Source organism: Sarcophilus harrisii, chromosome 3, assembly GCF_902635505.1.
Source record: "Sarcophilus harrisii chromosome 3, mSarHar1.11, whole genome shotgun sequence".
NCBI lineage: Eukaryota > Metazoa > Chordata > Mammalia > Dasyuromorphia > Dasyuridae > Sarcophilus > Sarcophilus harrisii.
In genome coordinates, this window is record NC_045428.1 from 327,552,282 (window position 1) to 327,572,144 (window position 19,863).

Below are 19,863 nucleotides of genomic sequence, written 5' to 3' on the forward strand. Positions count from 1 at the left end.
AAATCTTTGACTATCAGATACAGAAAACAACCAGTTAGGTATTCTGTTAAGGAACAGAATATTCCTCTAGTTGCAAATGTAGTGTGACAAATTTTTGCTATGTCTTTTTGACGTTGAATAGTTTCCTTTTGTTGTGTATAGACTTAAGAATTATCCAGGAAGAAACTTTACTATTATAGTTTGTCACATTGCTTACTTTCACAAAAATCTGGATACTTTGTGTAGAATGTCTCATGAAATTGTTACATCAGGTCTCATTCTTTTTCTTATATGCATAGGTATTTCCAATGTTGAAGCCTAATTTTTTAATTAGAATACTTAATTTATAAATCTTTTAGTTTTTTTCCCCCCTATTGTTCACTAGAAGTTAGTTAGAATTAACATTTAAGTTGCACTTTAAAAATTACAAGGCATTAAAAATACCAAGTAAAAAATGTAGTTTGTCAAGCAGCTCTTTAGTTTAAACAGTATCAACTGTGTTAACTGTTTTAAAATGTTGTTTGGGTGTTTATGTCGATATAATTTGGGAGAAACTATATCTGGAATTATAATTGTATTTATTTATATTTCAAATCTGTAGCTGTTTTAAAATTCATGTGTTCAATATAGCTCTTTTCACATCTGGTCTTTTTTAAGTGCTTCAGATTTTGAAAACTATTTGTTTTCTTTTTTATTATTATTATTTTTTTAATTTTTATTTTTTCCCCTAGAACTTTTTTAAATAGCTTTTTATTTACAAGGTATATGCATGAGTAATTTTTCAGCACTGACAATTGCAAAATCTTTGTTCCAATTTTTCCTTTCCTTCCCCCCCTTCCCTACTATCTGTTTTCATCAAGGTAAAGTGAGTATTACATTTTCAGGCCTCAGAGATCTTTTCTACAGTTAATTGATAAGAAGTTTAAAGATTAGTTTGCAATTTGTAAGTTTCTTGTTTAATTTTTTAAAATTTCTTTCAGTGATTTGAATTAATTTAATTTGTATTTAAACCTTTGACGTTCTCATTTTTTTTATTTTAACTGTAACTCCAGACATCTTGAAAAGCATAACTAATTGTAGTTGATTATTAATTATGGGTTTCGAAAGACTTCCAAAAGCAACTTCTCCAACATGTTAATGTTATAAACATTTTTTATAGAAGTTGAGTTTCTTTGCCTTCATTTAGGGGCTAAACTGTTGTGCACAGTAAGCTCTCATTACTTGAAGAACATTTATCCAAATTTCTGAGCATTTTGAATAATTTATCATTCAACCTCTTTTTATTTATAATACTGATAAACTCCTTGTATTTATATACATCCTATTTTCTAAATTCCTGAATCCAACTATTTTTATCTCATTTATTATAGTGACATAAAATGCCCCAATTTTACAAAATTTTGGATTATCACACAGGAAAATAAAGATAAATTAGGTAATACTAAAGTGCCCTCAGTTGCTAAAGCCTTCCTTGCTAGAGATGGCTTTTATATATTTTGCCTTTATCTGTGTACATAGCTACCATATCCTCTAAGTAGAATGTAAGCTCCTGGAGGGCAGGGACTGGTTTTTTGTTTTGTTTTGTTTTGATGTGGTCTTTTTGTTTTTTGGGGGAGGGGGAAGTTGTGTTTGTGTGTGTTCCAGATAGCTTAGTGCATGGCACAGAATAGACACTATGTGCTTATCAATTGTCTGAAATGAATATTTCTTACTATTACTACTTTTTAAAAATTTTAGTATTTTTGAGAAGTTCCAGGTTGGCATTGATATAATAATTATTTGAGTCTTCTTAGCTTGTACCTTGAATTATGTTTATATAATGAAACTGTTTTGCTATATACTTGATTAAGTACCTGTTGTATACAAAATACTGTTCTAGTCAACAAGGAATTTAGAAAATTTAAATACTACTGTCCTTATTCTTATGGAGCTTACAATCTAATAGGATAAGATACAAACTCAGAATTCTAATATGTAACATACTATAAGTTCATAGGAGACTTGCAAGATAATATAGTATTTTAGGTCATTTTTTTTGGAACTCCTTTCAACTAAAAAACAAAACAAAACAATTTTATTTATATGAATGTTGTAAAAGAAAATGCCTTGATTATTCATCTTCATTTAAATTATTGAATTCAAATGTAAAATATATATGTACATGTCTTTTTTTTAAATAGTGGAGTAATGTCATTTAAGTGGGGAATATCTGTGGTAATTATTTCTAAAACTTATTTCATCAGTTAATTTTTCACCTTGTTATTTTTTAAAATGCTTTTTTATTTTTCTTGTTAAATTGTAAGACTACATTGGAGGCAGCTAAGTGGTGCAGTGGATAGAGTACCAGTTCTGAAGTCAGGAAGACATGAGTTCAAATCTGTTTGGTTTCAGACACTTAACTGCCTGGCTGTGTGACTTTGGGCAAGTCACTTAACTCCAATTGCCTCAGCAAAAAAAAAAAAAAAAAAAAAAAAGTAAGACTTGGATCACTTCTGATAAGCCATAGTTCTTCATTTTAAGTGATGCTTGACTTTATATTTTCTGGAAGGCAAAGATTTCTAAATGGTTTAATATGAATTCATATTGTAATTCTTATCACCTCAGTTGAACATTCCTTAGTAATATTTACTTTATTATTTATTTTTAACTGCATTTTAAATTGATGGAGAAATCAGAACATTTTGTCACATGCTGTGACTAGAATTGAGTCCCCCATGCTTTTCTTTTTTTGCTGTAATATTTGTTGAGGAGGACATTGAACCCAAAATAGTAACTAACAAACAAAATACAATTTCTATTGAAGTACTTAATAGAAATATTGAGAAAAAATGATGGAGGGAATGAAATGGTATTCTTTCAACTTTTTATGTAAGTATCTAAAGAAGTAAAGTCTGAAAAATACTTTCAGAAAGTTGACATTACAAATAAGTTTTTTTCATTACTGCTTTCTCTTTGATTTCAGATTTAATGAAATACAATTTCATTAATGAAATACAGTAATGAAATACAAACTAATTAAATAAAAAATATTTATATCAGTATTTATCAAAAACATATAGTAACCATAATGTATTGGTACCCAATGTTGGCTCCTTCATTATATCTATTCTTTTTTAGAAAAATTTCTTTTTAAAGTACTTCGTATCCAGATGTAGTTTTATAAGTGAGAATGTACTGTACTTCATTTTACCCTGTGCACTAAATCTAAATCATGATTTCATGTAAGATATAGACATATACATGTGTTTGTGCAATTTACACATACATATATGTATGTAATATACACATATATGTTTGTCCTTTCAGCATATTAAATGGAAAATTTCATGAAACTAAGAATTTGACCACATTTTTCACACTACACTCTCAAAAGTGGCAAATGAGTTGAATATTTAATTACATTCCATTTTACAAATGCTCAGTTTATATTGATGCTCAATAAATTAAACCCTTTAATCATCTGTAAACTCAAAGTTGAGGCTTTCTTTTAAATACTATTCTTTTTTAAGATCAAAATATCATTCATATTTTATTTATGCAAGCATTGGCTCAGGAGAGAGGGGAAAGAATATTCACCATCATATTATGGGTGCCAAAAGTACCTGTTGTCTGCTTCTTGCGATAATTAGTCTGGTGTAATATGCAAATATTTGTGAGAAATAAATGGGAGTCCATAAAAGAAAATGCTCTACCAGTAATATAATTATTTGAAAAGTTAATCAAGCTAAAAGGTCAGCTGTAGCAATAATTTTGTCATTGTGGCAATGATACTGTCCTGCTAAATGTTTTTATTTTTTGAGGAAATTCTGATTTGCTAGTCTTTATGTGGAGAACTTAACAATACTTTACACATATTGTTTACTCTTAGGGAAAATCCTCAGGAGAAATTTATGTCATAGAAAGATATTGTGTAATGATAGTCAGGGAGCCTAAAAGAAACTAGTATTACTTTTTTTTCTTTTTTTAAAATCATTATTACATTACTATGTAGGACCTTGAAAGAAAACAGTATTGTATCTTCTAAAAAACTCAGTATATGTTTTGTGTCTTAGATAAATCTCTTTAAAATTGTTTAGATATTTAATTTCATAGTAACTGCTTTTCCAAATCAAAAGCTTCTTTGGACTGTTATTTGGAATTCTTGAAATAATTTTTTTTTCTGTTATCTTTGTAGAAGAATAAAATAGGGAATCAGGCAAAACTTTGGGTCAAAAAATTGTTGTTAACTAAAATATCTGTTACAGTCCATTCTTCATTTTTCTTTACCCAAGTTTTCCATAATTACTTGGAAACCAACCTGAAACCTAGTTTTATTTCAAAGTGTATGTGTTAAAAGAAGATAAATTTGGGAGTTGTTGTGTTTTGTTTTGTTTTTTTGGTCAGTGCAGACCTGAGAGTTCTTTATTAGTGGCAAATTAGATTGCCTTGGAAACTTGAATTTCCTTTTTGCTTCTTAGATGTCTTTATCAAGTACCTCCATTCTTCTTGTTCATAAAACTTTCTCTTTATGATTTGACCATCCACTTTATTTACTCAGCTCTTTAAATATTGGGATTAAAATACGATAGAGAAAATCTGGTTCATTCTACATTGAAGAAATAAAGTCCATTTGCAGAAACTCTTAGGTATAAGATGCTGTTCCTTGTATTACAATAGATAACTACCAAAACATTGGAATTTATGTTCAACAGCCGGGTTACCCCAAGGTAAGATTACAATATAGGCAAAGTTTAACTTTTCCTTTCCACACCCAAATCCTCTACGTTCAGTAACCTTCTACAATCCCCTGATTGCTTGGGTCTTTTGTTGAGAGGACCTCATTTAGTAGAATCCTGTGGGTCTTTCTCTTTTTTCTAACTCTTCCTATTAAAGATTTCCTGTTGGGTTTCTTATTCTTCAGGTAGCTGCTTTTGGCTAGCCTTTTCTTAGAAAGGATCTTAATTCATTTTAGGGCTAATAAGATTAATGGAAGACCATTCTTAAATAATTTAAAAGAACAAATTTCTACTATTTTAATTTAAGGAATCAATGTGCAGGCTACTGAAGAAATTTATATTCTGGGTGGTTTGGTAAAGTGAGGTATTTGAAGATTACCTTATCTGCCTCCATGTAGAATTTGACCCTCTTATTCAGTCTTTATTTGGTCAAATGACACATGATTCCCTGTGGAATATCTTTTGCAAAGTTTTTGGCATAATATATTTCTCTTTTCTTTGAGTTAAACTTGGAATCAAGCATCACTATTCTTTTTCTAATTCTATTGCTGGTTTACTAGGAGACCCTGGGCTAATCTCTTAATAGCTCCCTGCAGTAATCCTTTCTTGCTTTTGAATTAGAAGATGAGTATAATAGGAAATCTTATCAGTCAATGTTTATAATGATTGGATGTTTTCACTCCAAAAGAGAGACCTTTTAAACACAAATATGCCTGCTCTAATCTCACTGAATTCCTATTCCATGGATCTTCACATAAACTAAAATATGTAGTGAAAAGTCTATTCTTAATTCTTTCTTTTACATTATATTCAGGTTTTTTTTTAAAGAATATTTTTCTTCAGACACGTCATAGGGGGGTGAATATCATTCTTAACTCTTTGATATCTTGAATTAAATAACTAACAAGTAGCTTTCTCTTTCCAAAGTTCTTAGTTGTATATCTCTTTGTGCCTTTTGTGTATAAGAGAAAACATGTAACTAGGTTAACTTATCCTATTGCTTATAATGGGGACAAGTACATAAAGTTAAATAGCTAGGGATTTTACTTTTCTTTAATACTAGTTGAGTACTAATTCTTTGTGGGAAATAAATGTACATGAAATCAGCTGTTTTTGTTCTCTCACTTAATTCAGCAGTCATCAAAAGTGGTTCCCTGACCATCTTCTAAAAATAGCATTTTTTTAAAAATAAATTTAAATGTGAATTTAATTCTTATGATTTTTTTTAAAAATTAAGGAATTGTGAATATATTTTAAACTCAAGCCCCTCACATCGTCAGTTCAATCAGTAGGAACCTCAATGTAAAGTATAGATGGGTCTGCAAAATTCACTCAAAAGGAAAGAGCTTTTGGGAGTGATAATTAATAATGTCATAATTACATTAACAGAATGTGACTTTTTTTGTGAGCTTTTCTGTCCTCATTAAACTTGTTCACCTTCTCTGAAACTCTCCATGCTGCATGCTAGCACGGAGCAGCCGTATCCCTCGACCCAGCATGAGTCAGGGGTGCAGCCGCGATACCAGCCGTGAGAGCAGCCGAGATACAAGCCCTGCTCGGGGCTTCCCTCCACTGGGTGAGTACATGTAGGCACTGAAATCTTTTAAAGCAGATGAGTCCCTGTTCCTGATTCTGATTGCCTAGTCAAGATGCTCCTGCGTGGAATGACTTTGCTCTCCCTTCTCCCTGTGATCCTTTCTTCTCTTCTTTCCTCTTCCTTGGTTTACCCTTTGTCCTCTGCATGCTTGACAACTTTTTTCTTTGACTTTGACAACTTCTAATTTTCATGTATAAAGAAAAAAAAACACCACTTCAGTATGATATTTTGTCATTAACTACAAATTAGCACTAGCTAAGCTTATTTGTATGGGCTAAGATAGAATTTAGCAGAGATGACTTGCTGACTTAAAAATTCATTTGCAACATTTGATACTTGGCATTCTTGAGATTCATGCCTCTAATGTTTGGGAATCAATTTGTAAATTTACTGGAATTTCATATGAACTGCCTTTTCTTAAAACTAATTTTGAGAAAGGGAAAAAAAGAATTGCATACTGCTTTATCACTTAAAAAACCAAAGTTGTTCTTTGTTAAAGGAGAAAGAACTTAAATATAACAAAAAAGCAGACATCAGTCATTATTTTGACAAAGAGTGCCATTTCAAAGGATATTTTCTTTAAGTCTCGCTATTTCAGGTTAGAGAGGCTTGGTTTTTACCCTTATCAACTTTAAATACATATCACCAACATATAACAATAATAGTTTTCTGTCCTCAGTTTGTTCCTGAGTGTGAATTTAAGATCCTGTCTCATGCCATAGTTTGCTGTGAATTTCTAAGATAAAAATTCCTAGCAGTTCTGAGCTATATTGTTAGGTCAACAACTCAGATAAGGAACACGGTTGATCATGAAGGTTTCTTTCTTTGTCAATTCTGGTTGACTTTTATAGTTTAGTCATTTTCTGGCTTTAGGAGAAAGAAGAGCATACAAGCATCTCCTTGACTGTTTTATGTAGGGGTATTTAAGTCATTTAAGGTGTCTTAAATCAGGAATGTTTCTTTTTAAAATTTCTTAGCATTTTGAAAGGTTAAAAGCAATATATAAATCAAAATATTAATGTTATAAATATTAAGAACAGTACTTAACCAATTCACAAAGACTCATCTTTGAAATGAAATAATAGAGTTCTGGATAGTAGATATTTCATTATTTGTAATGTTTTCATTGTGTAATATACAAGTAAATAAAAAAGGAAGTTATGTATAAAAGTAAAAATATGATTTTACAGTCTGCCTTTTCCTCGAAAGTTTGCAAATATCTGCTAAAGTTCTTTCCTCCCCAATCCCTCTCTTCCCTCTTCCTCCCACCACCTCCCCCAGTCAGTAATTTCTGCCTTCACCCTTTCCCCTCTCCCCATAGGGCAATAGTTGGGAAATAGGATGGATTCTTATGAATCAGTCATGTAATCATATTTTAGTGTCTTCATCGCTCTTACCAGCCACACTATTTATTTCAATCTTTGTATAGTGTATCAGGTTTTATAAAGGTAAAGTGACAAAACCCCTACTATTGTCAAAGTAATGATGTCAGATTTCCATTATGAAATGTGAACACCCTTTGCTGATGCTTTGTTGTTCACCTGGTATACAATAGGTGGGTGATTGTTTAGCATTCCTGTGGTAATGGATTTTTCTCAGCAGTTTCGGGAGAAACAGTATTAACATTTTCTGAATGAACTGATGGTTATTTCTTTAAAATTGAGGCTATATCCCTACATTCTCATTCATTCTTTCTCCCCTCCCCCCCCCCTCTCTCTCTCCCTCTTTCTTTCTCTTTTTTTTACCCCTATCCTGCCAAATAGAAAATTTCCTTTTAAAATTTAAAAAAAAAAAAAAGCTTCCAGTTGGTTAGTTCAGATAAAACAATTTGATTTTCCCTTCTTTTTCCACTAGTCCTTTCTTTCCCATTCTGTTATTCTTTGGGAGTTAATGTTGTATGGATACAGTCATGGTATAACTTGTAGTTTATAGACCAGATCAGAGACCTTGAATATTTGACGTCAATATTGGGCCTTTAGTTCTTGGTGACGTTCTTTGTGTTTCACTTCCACTATCCAAATAGAGATTGTCTTTATTAATATGATGAGGACACAGAATGAGCTGCTTAAACTCTTGTTGGTTTAGGATTGTCTGACTTGCAGAACATAAGCAACCAGTCATTTTCCCCCTTTGTTTTTCTTAATGACTCTATGAAATAAAAGCAAGAGGACTTCATATGCTGGGTGACATTTCTGTCTTGCACAGGCAATTTGAGGTTTTTCTTCTTAGCTAAATTCTATATATTTCTTTTCTGATAAATTATTCCTGTGAAATTGGTTCTCTCTGGTGGACCTTGCTATACTTTGCTTGTAGAATGCCCTTTTCCCCCCATCTCTAACTCAGATAAACATCATAAACTGTCTTTCCCTTACATCTTATATGTGTAGTGATAAAGTTAGTAGTTGTTGATAATAGTTTGCATAATAATAAGACAAAAAAATGAAGCATAAATCAGTGAATCTTATGTGTACTTCTTAAAAATCCATATTGCAGTTGATAGATTGATTTCAGGAGTAATTTTGGAACATTTTCATGGGTGTGATTCCAGCATTTGAGTACTTCATTAAGTGAAATTTAAGTACATTGAATGTGTACTTAATGTATTTGAATATATTGCAAATTCAGAATATTATGTATACAGTTTGGAATTTGGTATAAGGCAACTCAGATTTTCAGTCTTAAGTGACTATTTACTGGAGTCAAGCATCTCATGTGGAAATTTTGCCTCTGTTGTAGTCCAGTGGATTGGTTATGACTCCCTTTTTTGTCTAAAATATTAATTTCAGTTTAAAAAAAAGGAGTATTTGTTTTTGATTTATAAGCATAACTATTGAGTTTATCACATTAATTTAGACTCAACTTTTTAAAAAGTCATTACATTGCAGATTTAATTTGCTTTACTATTATCTATTTCCTAGAAAGAAAGATCTTCTGAAAAGAAAATGTCAACAAGTAAATCATGCTTTTTGGTGTTACTGTCTTTTTAGTTAGTAACATGTTTTACCAGTATAAATATTTTATAAAATGTGACAACTTATTTAAAGCAGAATTTATAACAGTTTCACTTGATGCTATAAAATTAATTGACAAATCTGATAGAAATCAATGCATATAATAAGAAACAACGGAGAGGAAAATGGAACATGCTACAGTTTTGTGGTTATTAAAATTATGAATTTCATATTTATTACTATAATATTTTCAAGAGACAGCATTGCCTAGTAAGTGGCAGAATGATCTTGAGGTCCAGAAAACCTGGTTTAAGTCTTTGCTCTAACACATACTTGTTGAGTGACCACCGGCAAGTCAGGTAACCTTGCGATTCTCCACTTAGTTCTCTAAAACTTAAATGATAAATAAGTAGCCAAGAGAGCATCAGTGGAGGTAGTTTGCATACTGGGAGTTCCATTCACTAATTAAAAACCAAGGTCCATCCCACCAAAAGAAAAGTGACTTATCAAACTTTGATCAAAATATATGTTCAGTACCAGTTAACATTTAATAAAAATATTTATTTGAAAAGGTCTCTTTTTTTACATGAAGGAGAAATTTTTTCTTCAGATGGATTTAAATTGATTTATTACTAATGGATATGTTTTGCCATTAGTTATTATTGCATCTAATCAACCTGGAATTAACAAGTCAAGCCTTCTATATTGGGGGAGAGGAAAACATTTTTACAACAAAAATTTTTGTTGATCCATAAGATTTCTTAACCTTAGTCTTTGATTCTTCTGTTTTAAAATGATATTCAGTATTGCCCCATCCAGAAAAATAGAAGGATTTGGATTGAGTCCCTTGTGATCATTTTGAAAAACATGGGGAAAATTTTATTCAAATCTGTGATTATGTTTTTTTCCCTTCATTGCATTTTTTGAATATACATTATTACAATTTTGGTTTTGGTGCATGGTTTCTTATGCCTAGTAGACAAATCAAATATATCTGCAAGCTGAGTCTATATTTCATTCTTTTGCTCTGTCACATCGGGATTTAGATGGACTTTCTGAATCCCAGTATTCTCCAGTTCAGTGTTTCATATTTCCATAATGGCTGATGTAAACTTTGTGGAAGAAATATAAACTTGGAGTCTCTGATTTTGGCTGAAACATACCCAGGTTGGAACTCCTTGAAAAATGCTTTTGTCATGCCTTGTATGTTTGATAGCTGTGTTTAAGAAATTACATAGAGGTTTGAGAGACTGATATAGCTGTTCATTCATATTCAACATCCATTTCTTTTTGCAAGAAGATATGCCAGTGTTGGTAGTGGTCATATGCATTCCCTTTGGGCTGTGGCATTTTCTGTCTTGAGTACTTCTGTGTTAATCCTGTGGGTGTTGCCATTCCTTTTACCTGCAGCCTCTCGACGTCATTCCAGGTCCACTAGTGCTCTCTCCACTGCTGAATCTGTTGGGCAGTCAGGTGAACAAGTGCTAACTGCATGACTTGGCTTCTTCATACATTCTAGTTTTATGCCCATTTTAACATTTGCTTTCATCAGTGTCAGCTAGCACTTGGCATGTATGTACTTCATTTTTTTTATGTGCTTTTTTGTTTTAAGTTGTCGAATGTTTATAGTTCTGTTTGTAGATCTTAGCTGCATTGTATCCAGTTTTACAATATCAGTTCTGTAATCCTTTTCCTCATTTTAAAGATTAGGAAAATATCTACTCCTCTCCCTCAAAGATAATAACTAAAAATTCACTTATCTTTATTATCCTACACTAAAAATTTTAGGAGGGATGTTTGATAGAAATAAATGACCTGAAAAGGTTTTTGTAGCTCTTGTTTCTTGATTCCAAATAAAGTAGTGAATTATCATTACTAGTTAATATCATTTTCAAAACTTCGAAAGTAGTTTAACTCCTGAATTATTTTGATTCCCCTATTTATTGCTTACACACATACATGTATGTATGCCTAAAATAGTGGATTGCTTTTGAGAGTTAGATGAAAAATAAAATTAAGATTTAGCAGTTGGGGAGTGTTACTTCTGTCCTGCAACCACTGACATTTCTAGGTCTATAGGATTGTTTATTTAAACCCATCTATTAGCATCTCTTATTAAAACATTTAGCCTTGGTTGGACTCCAAAAGAAAAAGCACTATAATGTATCACTTTATCCCTCCTCAAAAATCATTTTGATACAGAAACACATTATCATAGACACTTAACCTATAAAATAAGTAGATGTATCATTTGAGAATAGAAATGTTAAATATAAGCAAAAATTTACTAATTTGACTTTTGGTAGATAGTAATAATAGAATTAGTAAGTGAAGTATTTTATGATATAAAATCTAGGATTGTTATTGCCACACTTTTAATGAAGTAACTAGCATTTTTAACCCTATTTCTTTAGCCTTTGAACATGGAAAAATTGGAAAGTTGAGGCCTCCATTTTTATCTATCAGTTATTTATCTGTATTTTATCTATCATTGTTTCAGTCCCTTCATACTCTAAAGAGGTTCAGTGATTTCCTAAAGATTGAGGGCCAGGTGGAAATCAAAATTATCCATATCCATCTCTTTTAAAAATTGTATTGCATAATAGGGTATTAATATTAGAAGGTAGTGTGTATATTTTAATTCAGTGAAAGTATAAATCCTAAAATTTTTTTCTCACTTGTCACATAATTATTTCTCCCTTCCCCCATTTAACATGTAAATAAGGCTACAATAAATGTCAAATGATACTGTCATTTTGTGTTTCAAAGCTGTATGCAGCTAGGAAGCACCATATATTTATATTAAATATTTCTATTTGAAAAATAAGGAGCATTCCTGGAACAGGATATGCTTGCATAAAGCCTTCTTAGGGTTTGATTTTTTTTTTTTTTAAGCTGGGTTTTGTTTGCTATGGCAGATGTTTTATAAATTGCTTACAACAGAATTTCATTCTGTTACTCATAACCCTCCCCCACTATCTACCCTTTTTTAACGTAGCTAGCAAGAGACTGATTTTAAAAGAGCTTTTAATGTTATATATGAAAATAGTCTAATCTTTGTTTAAAAGTTCTCACAAATTAAAGTTGTTTTATATTTGTGATTCATATGGTTGTGGGCAGTTATTTCATTGCCTTCATTAAATTGCCTTACCATAATATTATATGTAATCAGAAAGTGTGTTAAAAAAGGGGATAGTGTGACATAAATTTTTTTATTTCCTTTTAAGAATTCATGATTATATAACTTTTCTCTAGTAGCATTTAAGATTTTTTTCCTTTATGTGATGTCACAAATCAAGTTGGAAAAAGATTAAGATGTTCTTTCTTTTTATTTAAATAAAATATATGAGTCTTATATAAGTAAAGTAATGCCTTAATTTAAAATTAATAAGTTCAGGCACTTAAAATACATAATTTAAATTTTAAAGTATGACATTTCCCATTGTTAAGATTAAGTGATATAAAGAAGCAATCTTCCCTTTCACATAAAAATGTTCATCTTTTAGGATGTTGCTAATGCAGATTAATTACTAAATAGTGAAAACATTTAATATATTTCACGAATTCTTTATAATAAAATTAAAACGAATCATTTTCACCATTGCATAAAATTCAATTATATTGTTAATTTCTATGTCTAATGCCATAAGCTCCATTACGTTATTGTTGGATTCTTTTCAGTTGATTTCATGGTTATAGTCATCTTTAAAAAAAACATTTTTTAAAAGAAGAAGAAGAAAAAGAAAGAAAGAAAAGAAAAGCTGTGGAGTTTGAATGTTTTTAAATCAAATTCCTGGATTTTTTTTAGTTAGTCTTAAACCTGTTCCTATGAAACACAGTGTTCATAAAGCCATATTTGAGGTAAAGTTAATATTGAAAGTTAGATGAACAAAGAGATTTTTTGCTTTGTTTTTTATTTTGTTGTCCTTTATAGTGGAGTTATTGATTTTTCATATGGTTATTCACAAAAGGAAAATCTCTGATCAGTTTGCTGGATTTTTTGGTGAAGAAGTATACTTGGTGTGCACCCCAGTGTACCTTAAGCCAATCAGCAAAGCATCAATTGAGGATTTACTGTGCAAAAGGCACAGTGCTAGGTCTGAAAAGTATCACAGCCCATTCCTCCAAGGAACTAACATCCTAATAAGCAAAATGAGATATACAAACAAAAGAGAGGTCACTTTCAGGAAATGTTCTGTTAGAAGTGGCAACTGACCTAGTCTGAATGAAGAGTACAGTTCAAAGGGCAAGAAGTATCTGCAAATAATTCAATCTAGCTGTAGGGAGTGGTTACAGTAGGTGAACAGTGTAGAGGTAAGGGCCATATAACTGAAAAGAAGGAGACTGATTGGCATAAGCATAAATCAACTGATAAGGTTGTAGCTTGAAGTTGGAAGGAACTTTAGCGTTCATCAAGCTCAACCTAAGGTTTTGCAGACAAAGAAACTGAAATTATGTAAAGGTCAAATCATTGGGACAAAGACCCATGTTAAAAGTTGGGATTCAAATCCAGGCCTGAGCTGGTACTCTTCTTGCCATACCACAGTGAAATAAAATTTAAAAGGTGGTTTCACACCAGATTACGCCAAAGAATTCTTTTTCCTCCCCCATATTGGCAATAGCAATTGACTAGAACACTGAACAGAAAATGACATGTGACCACTCCTAATATAATAAATTATAAGAAAATAACTTTGGCATGCAGGTGAAGGACTGAGGTAGGGAAGTGGATCAGGGGACACAAATGTACACCTAAACACTTATTGCTGGCAGGATGATTCTAGAAGAGAGTAAAATGAAGAATGTCTTCAAGCTTTAAAACCTGTGTAACTAGGCGGATTGTAGTGTTTTCAACAGAGAGAAAGATAAAAGCAGTTTTAATAAGGTGTAATAAGTTCAGTTTGGGGCATATTTAGTTGAAGTGTAATGAGTGCAGTAGGCATTTGGCAATGTAATACTGGATATTTGAGTCATCTGTACAGAGGTGATGAGTGAAAGAATTCTAGAATATGAGATTGTGGAGCAGAGAGTTGAGAGAGAGAATAAGAAAACCTAAAACAGAATCTTGGGGAACAAGCACAATTAGGAGTCAGGAAGTAGAAGGTGATCAAGTAGCAGTTTGAGAAGATGGGACAAGCAGGAAAAAGGTATTACAGAAACCTAGATGGGAGAGAATAACGGAATGTCAAGAATAAGAAAGTGTTCAACAATGGCAGACATTGAAGAAAGATGAAGAGGGCTTTAGGGCCGAGAAAATACCTTTGAATATTGACAATTAACTTTTTAAGAACGTGGAAAAGGAATTTTCTATAGTATGATAAGGGCAGATTTTTACATCAGCTGAGGTAAAGGGGTTTGGTGAAAAATGGAGATAGTAAATATAAGTGAAGAAACAGTAGGATTAGCAAATTCTAGGAAGGATAGTCTTAGAGTAGGAGAAACTTAAGTATTCTTGTAGGCGGAGAAGGAGGAACAATAAAGCATGACAAATTATAGATAGACCTGAAAGTGAAGTAAGTAGAGAATTAGTCTGTGAAATAAGGTTCCAGAAGAGTCAAAAGGGAGTGAAAATCAAGACCACAAGGGACTTAATATTACTGGTTTTGTCCAGTATTAATGAGCTTGATTAATACCCATTAAACAAGGACTACAATGAAAGTCTTTACAGAGATCAATTTAGTCTACATCTCATTATTTTCTTTGCATTTATTACCATGGAATTGTCAATCTCTGAAGGTTTAAAATTGAATAGCAGTACCAAATAGCAGGGCTCCCCAATACTTCAGGTAAAGATAAATAGTTTAAGAGATTTGTAAAATTCAAACCTCCCCTCCACACTCTAAATAAATTGACCTCAAATTTTTCAGGGACAAAATATATATTTAGATACCAATTTATTCTAGTCATCATTTAAGAGAAGTTGAAACATGGTAATTAAATTTGAGCAGTAATATTAAAAAAAAACCTTAATTTAGTTAAATTTGACAGTCAGTAGGGCTTTTCAGGGCCCGTGTCTGATTGCTGGGAAAGGCATGGTTGCCTTCTAGTAATTCAGAGGAAATGTGAATTAACTGAACAGAATTGTTTTGCTTTTGTTTTCTGATAGATCGCTTTGGGCTTGGGCAACCGGGAAGGATGCCTGGTTCTGTCAATGCTATGCGAGTTCTAAGCACAAGCACAGATCTGGAAGCAGCTGTTGCTGATGCCCTGGTAAGAGGGACCATAGAGATTATACCAAGTGACCAGATGTTGCTTTTGGTCAGATACATATTTTTTTTTCTTTGCAGTTGATGCCAATAAGTGAATTGATAGTTCAAATATGTAAACTTATATTTAGTATTTTTAAATTACTCTCATTGAACAAGTATGCAAATCTTTACTGTAGATTTCTTTTTCTCTAACTTTACATCTCTATACTTAGGCATTGATAAAAAGTGATCTGCTAGAAGTTAATAAGATTGGGTAATTCTTTGCTGCTTTCCTGCCCAGCCAGTGGAGGTTTGATGACATCGTGCTCCTAGGAGAAGGGTTGTTAGTTTTTTCTTTACCTTTTATATCCCTAACATACCTTCAATTTTTCTTTGCCTCTGCTATATTGCTCCATTTTCAGTCATGAGCAGAATTTTTGGCATGGTCTAAACATAGTACATTAATAGGTACTCAGTCCCGTTGCCTACTCTTGTGTGGCAAATACTGCATTGATACCCTCACTTACTTCCACATAATTTTTATTTTTTCAAAAATGGTATTATGGAAAGGGATCTTAATATACTTTGGGAACAACTTAAATTAGATATTTTATTAGATAATAGAAACACTTAAAATATCTTTTTTTAAAATTTTAAAGTAAAGGAGAAAGAGAAACTTTGGAGGATTTTTTCTTTGTAATTGAAAAAACACATACTTGGTGGAATCCATTTGGTGTCACATTGGTTTTAAAAGACTCATTTCATCCCAGAGTAAAAGTCTTGCACATTCTGGTTTATGTGCTCAGCATTTGAAATAGATTTTTTTTTTTTTTTTTAAAGAGCCATCTTATTTCAAAACGTATTTTTTTTTCTCCTTTTATGTATATGCTATTTTAAAAACTGTAATTTTTAATAGAGTCATATGGCTTATCCAATCCACATTTCACAGTGGACTGCTACTAGAGACCAAGATTTATTTCTTTAGATTTTTTTTTTCTTTTCTTTCATTCTTGTTTGATCTAGCCTCTCTGCAAACAAGCAGTTTGCAACTCCGATAATGCCTTCCTTGTAGGGAAAGGATTGCAAGGTCAGCTTTTATTCAAGTCTTGCATTTACAAAGACAGTTTTCTGGCAAGTGCTGGAAATGAGGAATTGCTCTAAAGATGCCTTTATCCCAGGAGTCAAGAATAGGAGCAGAATATTAGGAAATTGGTGCCTGATCCAAGTCAGAAGCTTTTGGACTCTGTCCCCTTTTTATTCTGAGATCCTAGGGGAAAGTTGAAAGATGGGGGATGGGTGTGGTAGAGGAATAGTGAATAAAAGACATTAGAAAAACTTAGTTAAATGGACTTTTTTGTGATGGAGGCTTGTTCTTACTTCCTTTAAAGAGTTTCCTAAGGGATAATCTGCAAAGTTGTGAGAATCTGAATCAGATTTGAGAGATGCAGCCACAGCTTCATTTTACTTGAGATTTTCACAGAATTCTACCTTCCAGCAGGCTAGCACTGAAATCAGATCTGAATGTGATGGCTCTCTGAGCTGTATCTTTTTTTGGATGGCCAAACTAATTAATGTCTCAGAGAATCGTGTGTCAGAGGAGGAAAAAGCCACAAAGATGGTATAGGACTTCATGAATATAATTTTCTTACCATGGAAACAGACCATATACCAAGGAAGTTAAAATGTAAAAAATTAGATAAAATCATTTTAAAGAATTAATTTGGGGAGGGGGTAGAGTTTTTGATAGTGGGAGATCTAGAAAGAAGGCATAGGACTAGTAGAGAATGCCATTTTGAAACCATTTTTGTTATTATTTGCTTGATTTAAAACACCTGCTGACCTGTTTTTTTTAATTTGCTAAAATACATTTTGCTGTACATTTTTGTTGCGAGAAGAGCCCCTACATAAGCTTCTGACGTAATTCTCTATGCTTTTTCCCCATCCTTCAAAATTTTCCTGCCTACAGCTATTAGGAGACTCCAGGAGCAAGGTACCAGTGCTTTGTTGAGTTTTGTTTGTTTTTTGTTTTGTTTTGTTTTGGGTTTTTTTTTTTTTTAATGTTTTTTTTTTTTCAGTTGCAAGAATTTATAATTCTGGGATTGTTAAAAGGAAAGAAAAAATTCAATAGGAGCATACTTGTGAAAAATGTGATTTATTATTATTATTATTTGAATGAATATCAGTTGTAGTTGATGTATTTTTGTTTTAGCATTTTTTCTAAAATATTGAACTCTTCTTGCAACTGTGATTAGTTTTATGTATTAGCCTATTGCTTATTTATGCTTATGTCATCATTATCTCATGAATATGATGTTGTATTTCACATTTTAACATTTTATTTGATGTAAAAGCCATATTGGTTAAATGATTAGTATTCATAATTCATTGGAAATTTCAGGTCAGAATCACTCATTTCTTCCCCCTCAAAGAAAATTTGCATCTTATTGCAACATTTCCAAGTACACGTTACATGCTATATTGTATAGTTTATAGCTGTGGGATATTAAAGACCGTATTAGAAGTATCAGGAAACAAAGAATTGTTAAAAGATTTTCCTCAGTATTGCAGAATTGGATTAGATAAATTCTTTATATTCTAGTAAGCCCACAAAGTCTAAGAAATCTTGAGACTGCATCCTGCTAAAATGTGCATAGTAATCCTAAGAGTCTTTGTGAGGATGGAATAGTGAAATATATTTTTCCACAAACCATGCATCATGTATCACATTTCACCTTTTACTGCCTGAAAATATATTGTTATTTTTTTATACCAAAGATGAGCTTTCCTACTTTTATTTTCTAACCTATTAGCAGTAAAAGAAAATAGTAACATTGTCTCTGCTTTTCTTCTTTTGATGTGAAGCTGAATTTTGTTTAACTTAATATGCCATTCTCCTACTTAAAAACCCCCCATCTCTTTTCTCAATCTTCACCTATTCTATCTGGGTTTTGGCAGAAAAAGCCAGTGAGGAGAAGATATGAACCATATGGGATGTATTCTGATGATGATGCTAACAGTGATGCATCAAGTGTTTGCTCTGAGCGTTCTTATGGCTCCAGAAATGGCGGAATTCCCCACTACCTACGACAAACTGAAGATGTAGCAGAGGTTCTAAACCACTGTGCTAGTTCAAACTGGTCTGAAAGAAAAGAAGGACTTCTTGGACTACAGAACTTACTGAAGAGCCAGAGAACACTTAGGTGAGTGTGGGAACTGTGACATGATAGGATTAGGTGCTCAAATGAATGATATAATGAAGTGTTCAGCTTAAAGGATGTGATTTTATTAGAATGAATATTTCTTGGACCAGTGTACATATCATATTTCATGCATTTGTATAAGGCCTTTATGACTTGGGAGAAAGGCATTACTTGTTCAAATTTCTTCTATTTCCTCCAAACTTAAATTTGATTGATCCTGAGATAATATTGATGTCAAACCTATATTCTGAGACCCTTTCCAATTTGTTAGAACCTGGACAAAGTTGTATATTGTATTATAGCCTGCAAGAATCATGTATAGGACTTAAGTGGAAGTTGTTTCACTTCGATAGTTTTAAAACATTATTTTTATTTCTGATTTGAAATGATGGATTTTTTTTTCTTTTGATAAAATGTTGTTTTTGGTTTGTATTCAAGAGGAGAAAACTGTTTGGGTTTTTTAAAATTAGTATCAAGTTTGGGACTCATTATTTTGGAAAGTTTCCCAGATTAATTCAACCAAGAGGCACATTAACTATTAGAATGGCATTGTTCTTGATGAAATGTTTGAAATCATAGTTGACTTTTATGATTGCTGCCATAGTGATATACCAGCTTGAGTACAATGTAGATCAAAACCAGTTTCTGAACCAATTCTTTAGAGATACTGTAGATTTAGTCTGTTTTGACATAGGATCCAACAAAGTTACATTATGGTAAGTCGATATTAAATATACAGAGGAGGCATTGACAATTTATTTCAGTTGTTTATCAACCTGAGACATGTTCCATAGGAAGGAAAATATTTCGTTTATATTCAATAAGAGATTAGATTACGTAAGTCTTTGGAATTTATTACTTAAATTATTATGTGTGTTTCAGGGCTATTTATTTAATATCTAACATCTCTCCCATTTTCTTAGAATAAGGAATCCATTGTTTTGAGAAAATTTACTGTTAAGCTCTTTAATTAGGAATAGGCTTATTATTATAGATCCCTGTAGTAAACCTCCAAGACTTGTTTTATAAGCTTTAGCATCTTTTGTGACATACTATTTCCTACCATATTTACTGCAAGGGAATAAGTAAAATAGACTAGGCTGTGTGTGAAGTGCTCAAATCAAGGGATATAATACTGTTTAAAAGAGGAAAAATGATTATAAATTATTGTAGCAAGAGAAATTTAAGAGTACTTAAAATCAAGTTTTGGCTTCAAATCTTGGCTTTGTAGCT

At 31.9% G+C, this 19,863-nt stretch overlaps 1 protein-coding gene across 47 annotated transcripts in view; it reads left to right on the plus strand.

The window, feature by feature from the left end:
- Positions 1-19,863, plus strand: part of CLASP1 (cytoplasmic linker associated protein 1) — a 319,850-nt gene that overhangs the window by 218,454 nt on the left and 81,533 nt on the right. For 17 of the 47 annotated variants that reach the window (XM_031959887.1, XM_031959906.1, XM_031959896.1 and 14 more), the window contains 5 exons: positions 6,163-6,270; positions 10,653-10,715; positions 15,349-15,452; positions 17,397-17,420; positions 18,386-18,630. In XM_031959887.1, the coding sequence (XP_031815747.1) occupies positions 6,163-6,270; positions 10,653-10,715; positions 15,349-15,452; positions 17,397-17,420; positions 18,386-18,630 (544 nt within the window). The remainder of the gene's footprint in view (positions 1-6,162; positions 6,271-10,652; positions 10,716-15,348; positions 15,453-17,396; positions 17,421-18,385; positions 18,631-19,863) is intronic. The other 30 variants (XM_031959892.1, XM_031959901.1, XM_031959916.1 and 27 more) reach the window with 6 other exon arrangements.